This window comes from Patella vulgata, chromosome 1 (genome assembly GCF_932274485.2).
Source record: "Patella vulgata chromosome 1, xgPatVulg1.2, whole genome shotgun sequence".
Lineage (NCBI taxonomy): Eukaryota > Metazoa > Mollusca > Gastropoda > Patellidae > Patella > Patella vulgata.
Window position 1 is genome coordinate 40148753 of NC_065879.2, and position 15188 is coordinate 40163940.

The window sequence follows — 15188 nt, forward strand, 5'->3', positions numbered from 1 at the left end:
GTCATTCACACGGTTTTTGTTTTTGAGTTGGGGTTTTTTTTTGTTTTTTATTTTTTATTTTTTTTTTGGCATGTAGATTACAAGGATTAGGTCTACCAATGGTTGATATTTTAACGTCAATAATTAACGTTCCTGAATTTACCCCTTCCCCTTCTTGATTCTAGCAAAAGAAAACAAAAGTTGCGTATTATTCATCGTTGGGTCAAAGTTCACAGGCAGAACCAGCCTCGTTCCAAATTGAAAGGAAATCAAGATGGCGACTGCCGATTAATGGAGGAAGTATAGACTTTTAAATGAATTTTGGTCGACGTTTGCTCAATATTATGACCTAATACATGGAAATATATTAATCGCAACTTTCAACCCTTAGTGTGTAATGTAAAAATGTGGATTAATGGTGGCATACCTGAAAGTAAAGGCGAGAATTAGGGCGAGTCAGCCGCGCGCTCGTTCGCAGAATGGGTGCTCAGGCATCAAAAGAAGTGCGAACGAACACTAGTAAACCTAAAGGAAAGACAAAAGAAGCCCGTGTTCCATCAGTAAATATATTTACTGAACACAATGGTAAGTTTAGGTCATTAATGATCGATACCATATATCATTTTCAAACGAAAACTTCAAGATAGAAATGTGGAATTTGCTTGTAAAAAGACAACTCCCGATGATGTCAACATTGATTGTTACAATAATAACATGAAAATTTTTACAATATTGTTGCCATTTTAGTAACAAATACAATAGCCTAATTTTTACAAGAATGGAAGTCTGTAAGCCCATTTAAACAATCTTATATCTTTGTTCATTTAACTGAATGGTCATGGTGATCGATAGATCCAAGTAGAGGTCAAATTATAAATCGGGAGTCCATCATTGATGACAAGTTCATTGACATTAGCATTATTCAAGGCCTGAATCATCAGATTTATGAGATGAAAAACTGTCTCAGAATTTATAATATTTTCTTCATTTGTAGGGTGTATATATAATTATATGATTTTCTTAAAAATTTGTGTTGTGCAGTTAGTATATGATTGTGTAACTTCTTTTTGTCTTTATTCGTCCTCTTCAGTTTTGCCCGTTTATTGAGAGATCTTATCTTATGACTGCTTCTGAAAAAGTTGAGATTAAAGACTAATCTATGTTTGTTTCTTTGTAGTGACAATTGCAATAAACTGCACTGTCACCAAGAAATTTTATATATAAAATTGGATATCATCAAATTATCAAAATCAAATAACCATGAACTTCAGACAAAGAAGCTATGTATTACTGTAATATATACATACTAAAACAAAAATGTTATATTCGAAATTAGGGCCATTTACCAATTTCCGACATACACTACATGTACATATACTAACCAAACAATTGATTTTTGAAGGTAAACTAATATGAAAAAAAAACATGTTCAACATTTTCCATTTTCTGACTCATGAAGCCACAATAACATGCTTAACAACTTTCAATTATCATTCATAATTATTGCAAGTGGAGCAGCTGATGAACTAAAATATAGGTAAGCATATGTATACATGTATATGTATAGGCTTACATGTGTAAAGATGCAATGTGGAGATTTACTTTCATGTACTTTTGGCTCAAAACAAGACAAGTTTACATTACAGTTACTAGAAAACCCATAGAAAGTGGGCACTAATAATTGGAGCAAGAGAGTTATTATATCGAATGTCTCAGTTTCATTCAGTTCTATACTGGGTCTGACTTTGTATCTTACTTTATTCTTTATTTACATGTACAAAACCAGCGACCTTAACTATGACATTTTTTATTAGGCATATATTATACATGTATGTAAAATGGTACATCTACTCTACAATCTACATACATGTGCTAGATTTACTAGTACTAGTACTAATAATAATAAGTAAAAAAGAAAAGGTTTGATGTGATAAAATATACAACTCAAGAAACAAAGTCAAACTGTGATGAGGTACAAATGTACTAGTATACTTTGGAGATCTGTAACATTATATTCTTACTTTGTATTCATCCCATTGCAGATTTCAATGAATAAATCATCTTTTCTACTCAGTGGAGGGACTTCAAATTTTATTCAAATACACAGTCTAATAATATGTTCTTTGCTCTCATTTAAAATTGGGGGGTTGGATGGCCGAATGGTTAGCGTGTGCGCGCTGTATCATAAGGTCTGTCATTGATTCAACTGGCTTTGTTTCAATTCCCTGGTTGTACGTGACAAGGAGTAGGGTTGCCAGTCCAACCTCATGGGTTTCTGTGGGTCCCCCGGTTGCCTCCCACTGCTGAGGACCCCTATGCGCAAGCGAATTATTGAAATAAAATTGAACCCTATGTTAGTCCCGAAATGACCTACATGTAGTTTGTGTCCAGTGGAGGTTAAACCCGATCTCTCTCTCTTTCTCTCTCTCACTCACATTTAAAATTAATTGTTTTCAAGTACATGTCATAGAAAGTTTGTAATCTTTGACCCAACCCAGTTTAAAAGCATTTGGGGTAAAGGGATGAAAAAAGAATACATGAAGGTGACAGAAGATTACAGCATTTCTACACAAATGATGTTAAACCAGTCTGAGCTTATTCAATTGACCACTTTACACAACATGTTCATTAAAACCAGACTGGTGTTAGAACTTGATGGAATTACATGTAATTCTTTCTTCTGAATCAGATATTTACATGTCTCAATGGAAGTATACTATATTCTAAAGTTTTAATTTTGTGTTCTTAAATATATTTTTATGAAAAAATTTATGATTACTGGTATTTATTTACTGCCCTGGAGATAAATATACACACTCCCAGATTAATTTGAATTTTGAGAAGCTTAAGAAATACATTATTAGCTATTAATATTTTAAATGTACATGTACATATAGCGTACAGTTTTGTATTTCAACAAGAGTACAATGTATGAACCAGGAGCTGTAGCCATCTTGGAATCAAAATAAGTCACTTGATGCGCATTCAGATTTGCCAAGTCTTAGACTTTTTTTTTTAACGAACACCACAAGAACAAAATTACAAAGCGTAAGCTTATGCAACCAGTTTCTGGTTCAAAAATCCCCAATGAAAATAGGCAGTTAAATTGATATACAAAATATATCATACATGTAGGCCTAGATGTACATACAGGTACATATGCAGCGTACATCAATCCAAACGCCTGAGAATAGCGAAAAATTGGTTGAAATCTGTGTTTTGTCTTATTGTGAATAACTCCTCAAAAGTCATGAGTGTAATTAATTATTGATGTAGAACCACGGTGGCTAAGTGGAAAAGACGCTCGCTTGCTAACCTGGAGGTTGCGTGGTTGATCCCTGCATTTGCCGAGAAAGTTCATCGTGATTTTCTGATGTGGTTTCTCCTTGTCAATCATGGTCCAAAAAACTGAGGTCCCGTGTATACGTTGGCGTGCACATAAAAGATCCCTTGGCTGTTGGAATTCGACATAAGAGTAGGCCATAGTGCTGCTGCCTGGCCAGCCCGGGCAAATTTCCCTTATCGCACAATGTATGGCATATGCCTGTCTTCATTAGCCCAGTCGGAGCAGAACGGTAAAACGTTAAACCCCCATTTCATTTCAATTATTGATGCAATTCAATTGTCTCTTATTTTTGATTGTGTTCACTTACATTTACACGTAGTTATGACTTGCATGTGGACATGTAGTCCTCGGACAGTATTTGGAACTATGATTAATGGATTGGGTTGGGGTATTTTATCAGAATGTTCTTTCTTATGGACTAATAAAATGAACAACAGCCTGTTTATAATCAATTATTTATAAATATGGTATAAATAGCTATGACTATGAGTGCGTGTATATGTAATATGATTAGCCTAAAGCTGAATACATCCTTCTAATTAGATTTTTCTTGTCATTATGTCAATCTGTGATCAACTGTACTTTAATTAATGAATGACTGGACAGCATGAGATACATGTAGTTACCATACTGGTAGGAAGGAGGATACTATTTTAATTGGTCTTAGTTAACATCAGGTTCCATTGAATATTTGATTGGCAATAAATACAATGATTTGTTGATTACATGTACATGTATTTAATTGTTATTAATAATTAAAGGATCAATTAATTTCTGGATTTGTATTTGGTCATTTTGAATACAGTATGACAATTACATAAAAGCAGTCTACCCAAAACATAACATAACAAATCATAAACGATTTATGATGCTTTGATACATGTATCAATCCTGCCAGAGAGCTTTGAAATCTGCATTTAGACTTACACATATGAATGAATACATCCAGGTAGATGTACATGTATAATACAAAATACTGTAGTCATTGACTCATTGACAATGACATTGCTTAACCTGTTATTCATTCCAACTTTACTGGCTGTGTGCGTAAATGTATAGAGCTTTCACTTAAAAATGATTACATTCCATTCTTATGCAATCCTTTAGTGTACATGTCTTGTACATTCTATAATCAAATACATGATTATGAAGATAATGTTCCAATTCATTCCCCATTCTCGGGTCCTTCACAGTTACATTATGGGAGATTAGATAAAGAGCTGGATAACTAGATAATGTAAAGGGAATTAGCTGAAAATTTCAGTCAAATTAATCCACTCTGAACCGAGAATTTAACGATTGAATTTTCGCCCTAGCCTTGATCATCATTACTAAAGTCGGTACAATAAAAAAACATAGTCTTGATTATCTATTTCATGATTAAATCATGAATGGAACTTGGAAGTCGAACAGCAAAGCGGAACCCAATCCAAGAAACATCGCAGGCTAGCGATTACATCAAGAGTTAATTATGGTCTGGATAAGTTAATTAATGTCTAATTAATAATTTAGATAACATTTCACAATCGGGCCTAAAGAAATACCTGAAATAGGCATATTTACATGTAGCTCTTGCATAACGTATGTTTAACTGAACTACATTTTACAGTTACACTTTAATTTTTTTTTTCTTTTAATGTACATGTTTTAAACAAAACATTATTGTATATAGTTTTGTATACAATGAATAAGCTTAAATTTGGTAAATGTACTACACTGTGTTTATATTTTAGACCAAACAATATGGCTGTACACTATTGGGCTTTTTTTTCTGGTATAATAGGCTCAGCTGTCACAGTTGCTTTTCATTTGCATTTTTATTTTTTCCCTTTCACAATGCGATTGTCATGCTACTATGGCCTTTATAGATTTTTCTTCCTTATTCCTGACTTTGGAAAGTGATTGATGTGGAAAGAAAAGAAATGGAGGAAATTGAGAATCAGTCATTCTAAAATCTTTGCATCCATTTGCTGAAATTGTATTTCAATCGATCACATGTACATATAGGCCTACATAAATGTATATGACATTTCTATTTTAAACCATCAGAATAAAGTCAATATTTATTAGTTCCCTTTTAGTACATCTACATATGCCATTAACTGATTTATTTTAGAATTTGATATTGGCCTATACATGTATATACAAATGTAGCTTACATTTTCTGTGCCAGGACTGAAATTGAAATGTCTTATTTTATAGACCTATACCTGTAGTACATGTAATTTAATTATGTGTATTATCAAGGGTCCCAAGAATCAACATCTATAGAATTTATATGCAGGGCTGGTGTCAGACTATCTTGTGCCTTAGGCAAGACCATTAAGATAAAATGTTCTTGTTTTGTGCTTTAGACAGCAGCCTAGTTGAGTTCAGTGGTCCTTTTTACATCAATCATACATGTACATGTAGGCCTACATGTAGACAACCCATGCCATTGTTATTTGTTGAAAACTAATGATTTGTAATGTACAAAATGTTAGTTGAGATGTGAATAAGGAATGAAAAGTAAAATATACTTTTCCAGCCGTTTCTGGATCATCAGTGTTGTTTTTGACAGTATTGAGAGATAAGTGACCTTCAACTTGCTTCTCAACACTACATTAATCAATATTCTTGTGGAAAAAGGCATATCTGTGTTTGATTTTAGATTACAGTCTAAAACATAGTCACATCAAGTGAGGTCTCCATTCTTCTAAAGATACATGTAGACAGCCATACTTAGAATATTTTTCAGTAGCTTCAGCATGTCAGAATTAAAGTTAAAGCCCCTGAATGTCATATTTGATATTTTTATTTTACAATATCTAATTTTTACAGCTTAATCCACACTGAAAGGTACCATACCCATTATTTAACATATAAAATTTCAATCGTTCATATGTAGATACATGTAATCTTCCAGCTTGGTTCAGTCAGATTTTAAAAATTGTGGCACTGGCTTGTTTGGACCATATCCAGAGGATGCCGAATGTGGACAAATTTTCAATTAGTTACATTGTATGCCTTTTCAAATTATACTGAACTAAAATTGAATCCATTTTGATCTGTTATTCCTTTTAAGGATTCAACTTTCACAATATTTTACATTTAGTTTGCAAGAGATTAAAAATATTCGTCAAATATGATGATCAGAGACTTTGAAGGCTCAATACCACTCTTGTTGTAACTGAATAATATGTCCCAATCTTTATTCTGGTCAACAAATTGTACTATTTTACAATATTCTAATTAAACATACATTATGCCAGAGCAAAATCTGATTATTGCAAGTCTTAATTTAGGCTTCAGATGTTATAGAAATTATAAATTAGATCATTATTTAAACAACAAGCCCAAAATCAACTCTGTAGACCCACGGATGGCTCGGCTACAGCTCGGATTTAAATAGGAGTTCACTTATTGATAAATTCAAATATGGCGCACCCTGATGAGAATACGTCAGTTAGATCGAGGCTAAATGATAGAGTGTACTTAGCGAGGCCGCTGTAGAGCGTTTCCGCATGCCATTGAAAACTTTACTTGATAATCGAGATATGTAGGTGGAGTTAACGCCTGTCAATCAAACGATCGGCCAAGGTGAAGGCACATTTCACTACCATTTCTAGTCAAATATTACAACGATGATAACTATGTTCAGAATAAAGTAATTTGACTGAAATTTTCAATATATTCTTCTTTCATCATCTACATGTACTTTTGAACTGTTATAGCAAGAATGGCCAACTCTCTATAAAAATCTCCCATAATGTATCTTTAATTGATGATACAAATTTCATCTTAACACACCTAATTTAAAAAATTGGAAAAATTCAACTAAATTGAAAAGCCTGACGTAAAGTTTTTCAAATGTGACTTGGATTTAAAAAATATCTTTGAACCCTCTGGACAAGTAAAATAGGATTTAATGGATAATTTACTTACACAACAGGTAGGACACTAACCCATCTAGTACTTAGAATAAGGCTATTTTTTTATTTTCTGGAGCTGTCAAGCCAGCAAGAGTGTTATTGTCCCTTTAAACATAGATTCTGATACTGTTCACAATCAAAACTACTTTTATTTAAAAACAGTATTGTCCAAACAATATTTAAATCAATAAATTCTAACTTGGATTTATACATCCATTTAAAGGTGACATACATGTAGGTTTTTATTGATTTAAAACCACCATGTTTATATATCTTAGACAAATAAAGTACATGTAATGATAATTCTTCTTTCGTTTCTGGCAATATCGCTTTGATGGAAGCGGATGTTAAATAAACGCTATTTCACACACACTTTCCTTTTCGTACAAGCAACTTTGTTTTCATGAACGTTTTTTAGTAACCTGATGTACTTACATGTACATGGATTTACATAATAACAACAGTCTTGACTCTTTACGTACGTATGTACATCAGGACAATCTAGTTTGTTGTGCCTTTAATCTGCTTACTTAATGTAATGTATTTGTTTTTATGATGCTTAAAATTAGGGTTCTAGTTGACCAAATAACTTGCACTGGTTTAAAATGGTTTCAGTATATTGAGAAAGAATTTATCTTACATGTATGCCATATTGATGTTAGTGTGAAATAGGCTAAGTTAAGATAATATTGATATAATTATATCAACAGAGACCACAGTAGCTCATCATATCCAATCCATAGGATGATTCATATCATGATAAAGTGGACACTTTTTTGTCATTTAACACCACAAGGGCTCAACAAGAGAAAGCATTTCAGAAATTACAATCCAATTATATATAATGGTTTGGAATGGCAAGCAAAAAATCAATAGTCACTTTCCATACACTGTTAGTAGACAGACATTTGGATGTGTCCAGAATATTTTACTTGTGTCTGGGTTTGAGTGCCGTCTGTTTATGATAAATGTACATTACATATGTACATGTAGGTATCCTGACGAATATTTTTTTTAGTGACAGATGTCTTTTATACATGTAGCTTTATGTTGGAATTTGTTGGTTGATATCGGTCCTCTTTAATTATTGTGTCAAATTTAAAGGTGTAAGATTTTAGTGTGTTTTTGTACAAAAAGATAAATAATATCGGTAACTTAATTGTGGCGCTGTAACTGTGTGGATGTTTTCATTCAAAGGCATACAGTAGTGTAAATTTAAGCTTTTAATTCAAACCATAATTCAATCGTTTTCAAATATATATTAAAAAATGGAATACAGTTGGCATGAATATGGAATACCTTGTTATTTTCTCAAAGGTAAGATTTTCTGTGTTCAAGCTGTGCTTTTCACAGAATGATAATGCTTGCAAATAGCTTATCTTCCAAGATTTTGTTGTTGCATGTAGGTGGTGTTATTTATATACTTGACTGCTTTACTTTGGCAGCTTGGCACTGTTACATGTAATGTACAAAATTTAATAGACATATATGTATGTAGCTTATCCACTTCAAGATTTTTCTTAAGTTGCAGGTCCCCTTCCCATTGCCCATTGCAAGTTTAATTCGACTTTTGCGTACATTTTTCAGATGTCGCCAAAAACACTGCTTAATTAAGAAGATCCACAACCCTTCCTTCCTCCCTTAAGAACGCAAAATCCCCTTCTATCTTGGATATGGACGACAAAATGGGGGGGGGGATGGTGAAATGGCCAAAACTGACGATTTAAATTTAAGTCAACTTAAGGAAGAGTCGTGGGTCTTCTTAAGCAGTGTTTTTGATGACATCTGAGACTCGTCGAGGTATGCACAAAAGTAGATCGTTGTACACAAACGTCAAATTAAATTGTCATTTAGGTTATTTCACTTATGGGTCCCCTGTTTTGTCGTTCTTATCCGGGATAGAAGGAGATTTCACGTTATAGCAGACCAATAGTGAAACTTTTAATGAAAAAAATTATGTTGTACACAGAAGTTGAATGAATTCATCAGGGAGGTAAAGGAGTGTTTTTAAGGGAGGAAGGAAAGGTCGGGAATCTTCTTAGGCAGTGTTTTGGTCAACTTATGCAAGAAAGTCAACTGTTGTACTCAAAGGTCGAACTAATAAACTCGAAATTTCAACATTTGTCGGACTGCCCACCCCTATGATCGAATGAAAAGGACATGTCTCATCTGAAAGACTGATTATCGAGTCTAAAGACTATTTGGCATCTATTCCTTTTCCTTCAGGATGTAGATGTATTAATGGTAGAATACATCTTTCAGACAGGACCACCTATAATAATTTACACATGTATACATGTACATTCCAGAATACCAAAATTGTGACATTTCATCAATGGTAGGTTTACATGTAATTCTGAATAAGGCCAGTGGCAGTATTACCGGTAACAGTAGCTATGGAGCATCTTCAGAAATGAACAGAAACATCTTCTGACTGCTTTTCCTGAGAGTCCTTCACTTCAGAGTTACAAATGATTATATTTTATGCATTACACTCACATTGTACATGCAGTCTGTCTGGAGCTCGAAAAACTTGCCATTATTGAACTGGCCATTTTGGATTGTTTTTATCATTATTTAGTTTAAATGAATCAGGACTGGATATGTACGTAGAATGATGTAAATGATGCCATGAGACGGATTATGAATCACTTTGGTCTGATATTGATTGATATTATAATGGAACTTGAGTAAGGTCAGATATTACAGTTAAACCTGTCATTGATATTGTATAATGGAGGACACGTCCAGTTTTGTGATTCAATATTTTTTTCTCTCTGAAATATTCTCACTAAGAGTAAGAATAAGCAAATTTAATTTGTACATGTATGATGTACATACTGTACATGTATGTAACTTGAGAAAAAGTCAAATTAAGTCTGGTTGAATTTTTTTGAAAATGCTTGATGTTACTGAAGTTTGTCATGATGAATTTACAAGTTATATTGATATTATGAATATGATTCACAAGTGGAACAGGTGACACCAGACATACAATTACCTGTGATATTAGTTACAGAAAATTTGCTATAAAGTTTGTTTATCTTAATGAAAAACTGCATTAAATTATGTATTTATAAATTATAATAATGAAAACAGTGTATACATGTACATGTGGTGCAAAAAAGAAAATACTGTTAGCAAGTGCCAAAAATATATGTCATATTATAATTATATTTTACTTCCAAAATGACCTAGTTTGTGTTGAGATAATGTTACACTGCCTGTCCCTCATTAAATTTGTTTGAAGTTCTATGCTTTATAAAGTTGATTATGCAGTTTGGATACAATTGTAATTAAGAATATGAAGAGTCTATACTACTAATACTATGTAACTTCATTAAAAGGAAACCTTTTGTCTTTACAATAGTAATTACATTCCCAGTGGAGTTCCTAGGGGTGGTAGTATTTCTTTTTAACAAGGTATTCGGTGGACAAGATCACTGCTACTAATATATACATATCACATGTATGTCGGGTTGGAAGCTTTTCACTTGGAAAGGTTTTGGCACCTACATGTATCTACATGTATGAATACTTTTAACTTTTAGGTAGAAATGTAAGCTTTGACCTTGAAGGATATTAATGAACATGTTATAATGTTAGATTTTCTCTATGTTCCTCAGGGTTTTTAAGCCTGGTTTCCTCTTGTCAGAGGTTAAGGAGAGAGGGCTTTTCAAGGAGCATTGTCGAGGTGGATAAATCGAAGTCCCATGTACCTGTTTGCAGTTTAAATTTGACGAAATACATGTAGCACACTGCAGGATGTATGTACATGTATGATCATCTTCATGAGCCCATTTGGTTGGTGAAAAAAAGTAGGATATTAAATATACGTTAGTTAAGAGTTTAATAAAGAATTGGCCATTCTTGCAATAATAATTCAAAAATAGATGATAAATTAAAAAAAAGAAAATATTGAACATTTCTGTCAAATTACCTTATTCTGAACAAAGTTGTCACTGTTGGAAGTTTGGACTAGAAATAGACAGCAACTGTCTCTGAGAATTGCTGAACTTTTGACGATACATGTAACTCCACCCACATATTCTCAATTATAAAGTAGCTTCTCAATGGCTACAGTACCCTCGATTAGCAGGCCATTCATCGGTAGTCTCCGGTATTGGAGTCGGTGATAACGGACCGGTAAACTTTCACTTGGTCAGCCATTTATTGATTTAATTAATATGAAAGTGCTTAATTTGATTGTTGTAATACTTAATTCAGATATTTTTGGGTGCTGTAAGTTGCCTACATTTTGTCTTCATGTTTAAATTCAAGCCATCCAAGGGTCTACAGAGTTGATTTTGAGCTTGTCATGTAAACAAAGGTCTAATTAATAATTTCTGTAACATCTAAAGCCTAAAGAAAGACTTGTATTAATAGGCAGATTTAGCTCTTAATTAATGTGGGAGGGGGTGGATGGCTGAATGGTTAGCGTGCATGCGCTGTATCATAAAGTCTGTCATTGAGTCAACTGGCGTGGTTTCGATTCCCCGGTTGTACGTGACAAGGAGTAGGGTCACCTGTTTTATCTCACAAATCATTATTGATTATGATATCAAAACTGGCTGTTTTCTTTGTCAACAATTTACCTTCAATTAAATGAATTATGTGTATTTGATCATCCTTAATATTTGTAAGATGTAAGATATATTTGTATAATTCTAATAAACAAAGTCATAATTTAATTGTTTATATATACATGTACAGTAAGTTGCAGCATTTCAGTTATTTTATCTTTATCTGAGTTTTATCCACGATGACCGTAAGTTGTGCTCTATTAATTAAACTAATAAATGTAATTACTATCATTATACTTATATTGACATTTTATACCAATTATGTAAATAACTGTTGAATGACAAATTGACGCATACCAATGTGTTCACTTACTTTGTCTAGATTTGAAAGTTCGGAAAAATAATGCCAAATATAGTTTGGTTTATCATGAAACCATTGTCTGTGACAACCTAATTTAAGGAGTTTATTGTAACAATCTTTTGCAAGAAATGTTTCAACAATCCATGATAAGAATGGACACTCATACAAATGTACATGTAGCACAGCCCGGTGGCCTATTAAAATCCTGTTTGCAATCAAATAAACGTGGATCTTTCTTAAATAATCTTACTATTAACCGAAAGTATTGTCATCCAAAACCTTGTTCACAAACTGAGAAAATTGATTATTTACCTCAATATTTACGATCTATATCTTGATGTGAACCCAACCCTTTACTTGATAACATGCCAAATTATACAGTAGTCATCAACTTCTGAGACTTCTTTGACAAGTGAGTCTGTTGATCTGATACAGAGTCTGAACCATGAATCTAGGTCAAATTTTGAAGCAGGTGAGATGGTATGAAAGTAATTCTGTTAAGACAATTGTCTGTATCTTCTACAAGTACAATACAAGGTAGTCAAGGTGGCTACAATATGTACATGTGATTAAGCCATTGGCTCGCTAACCTGGAGGTCCTGTGTTCGATCCTGGTGTTGGTCGAGAAAGTTCATCAGGATTTTCCGGCGTGGTTCTCCCTTGTTAGCAGAGCAGGGTGGAGAGTCTGGCAAGGGAAAATGTGTAGTTGTTCGGATTGTATGGAAAACTGGGGTCCCGTGTACACATTGGTGTGCACTTATTCCAATTCGAAATAAGAGTAGGGCGTTCCTGTAGTGCCGCTATCAAGGCAAAATTTCCCTCATAGCACACTTGTTAGCCCAGTCAAAGCATAACAGTAGTAAAACTTATGGAAAAGCTATTTTTTATAGACTTTGACTAACTGTTCATTATGGAATACATGTACATGTACATGTGTATACTGTATGTTGATAATATTTGGAATTTAATCAATAAACTCAACTAGAAAACAAATCTTGATATGAATTCATCTGTAATACAGGTTATTCATTGTTGCAGTACATCTGTCTAAAAATCTAACCAAATGTTTTTTAACATTGTTCATTAACAGGCAATAAATTCTGATATTTTTAGACAGTGGCATTTTTTTTTTATTTCACATACCTCCAGCTGAATTGCCATGAAAATACCTCTGATGCCAAACTTCAGTTGCACTTTCAGAATTGTTGGAAGATTTTTTGAACACCTTAGATTTGAACTGGGAATTATATATGTATAAAAAAAAAATGTAAAGGATAAGCAGTGTGTCTGGCGTATTAAATGAATGTAACAGATGTTGAAAAAAAGAATGATATAAAATGTATTTAGTTACACTATGATCATGATGTGAAGCAGTGTCAAGCGTACATGTATATTAGAGTTTAAGATAGTCAAGTTTACAGTCAAAGATGTTCTGTTTTATACAAACAAAACTTTAATTTAAACCACACAATGCATATTTCTTAAATCAGTAACATTGATTCATCTCCCTGGGGCACACTGGCTTTATGGAATGTTTTTTTTTTCCCAGAGTTAGATTTGAATTAAAGATACATTAGTTAGGAGTTTAATAAAGAGTTAGCCATTCTTGCTTAGCCGCTTAGCCCCCCCCCCCCCATGTGTAGGACATTATATTACGTCCTGGACAACTGCCATTCACTTGTGTGAAGGGCGTAATATAACGCCTTGGAGGTATTTTACCTAACCTATTCTTAGACCATAGTACATAGTTCTTCGTCACTTCGTCAAATTAATTACACAATAGGGGGTAGTTAACATTTTAAAAACGTCACACTTAACGAGTAAAATGTATGTTTAAATTATACATCATCTCGTTTTCATTGTGTAACTGTTGTGGTAAAGTCAATTTAGACGGACTCCTCACAATCGATTATTAATGTAAGCTTACTATTGTTTGTTGTCACATTCAGAAAAAAAATATATAATTTTGTTAGTTTCAGATAGGGAAGTGTTTATTTGACATTATTAGTTTAGTGTTTTAGTTTTGGCCAGAAAAGTAGAACTTCAGATCACTGATGAAAATTTAAGACTGCCCTCCTCCAATACATGTACAAATGTAATGTACATGTGATGTACATGTATGATAAAAGTCCCAATATTTCAGCTAACGGCACATTGACAGTAAGACTATACACAATAAGATTTGCATGTAGTCTTAACCAAATTAATGTTGGCCCAAATATTAGGAAGACAGATCAATCATTTGTATCCACAAACATTCAAGGCAATGATCACATATCATGTAACCTAGGGTTTTTTGTCTCAACCCTTAATCTTTACAATGCCCATTAATGTGGATATATTTTGTTATCCCCTTGACCAGCCACAGTTTCTCTCAGTCATAATCAATCAATCATTTGGAAAAATTACCTTAATCAGTATGTTAAAATCCACCTCTACTTGAGAGTATTATACGAACAAAAAAAATCAAATTGGAATTTCGGATGTGTATATTGTGTAAGTCTTAATGACAATGTACCAATTATTCTCAGATGAAAGGAAAATCTTTTTAGCAGAAGTAATGTAAGCGTGGAAAATCAACAAAGTATGGTGAATGTTGTTTGAATAAGCCAGATGTTTCATCATAGTCAGTTGTAATAAATCACAACTGTTAGTTTACTTTCTCTTCTCATATTCACTATCTTTACTGTACACCCCACTATCTTAACTATTAGTCTTACTATGCATGTACATGTACATGTATGTTTAATTTTATAAGGAAGTTAATATAAAATAATGTTTTTTAGCTGTTGAACTGTGATTTTCACCTGACATCTTGAGTTCAAGTTACAGTAATACAAGTTTATTTATAATATTGCATTATCAATTTCATGTGGAATACTGGTGATTAATGATGGATATTACATTATCTACGTACTCAACTAAGGCATGCATGTCAGTCATGTCACCTAAACTTTTTAACCCATTAATACTATCTCTAAATATGGAGCTGTCGGAAATCCTCATCATTTATTAATAGGGCATTAGGTAAGATTAGATAAAGAGCCGACAGTTCTAAAAAATAGATA

General features: G+C 33.1%; 1 protein-coding gene across 2 annotated transcripts in view; it reads left to right on the forward strand.

Annotated features, from left to right (window-relative positions):
* The first annotated feature begins 248 nt into the window (after window positions 1–248).
* LOC126832439 (tyrosine-protein kinase Abl) overlaps window positions 249–15188 on the forward strand; it is a 41224-nt gene continuing 26284 nt past the window's right edge. For both annotated transcript variants that reach the window (XM_050563207.1, XM_050563216.1), the window contains exon 1: window positions 249–564. In XM_050563207.1, the coding sequence (XP_050419164.1) occupies window positions 459–564 (106 nt within the window). In that variant the 5' untranslated portion in view covers window positions 249–458. The remainder of the gene's footprint in view (window positions 565–15188) is intronic.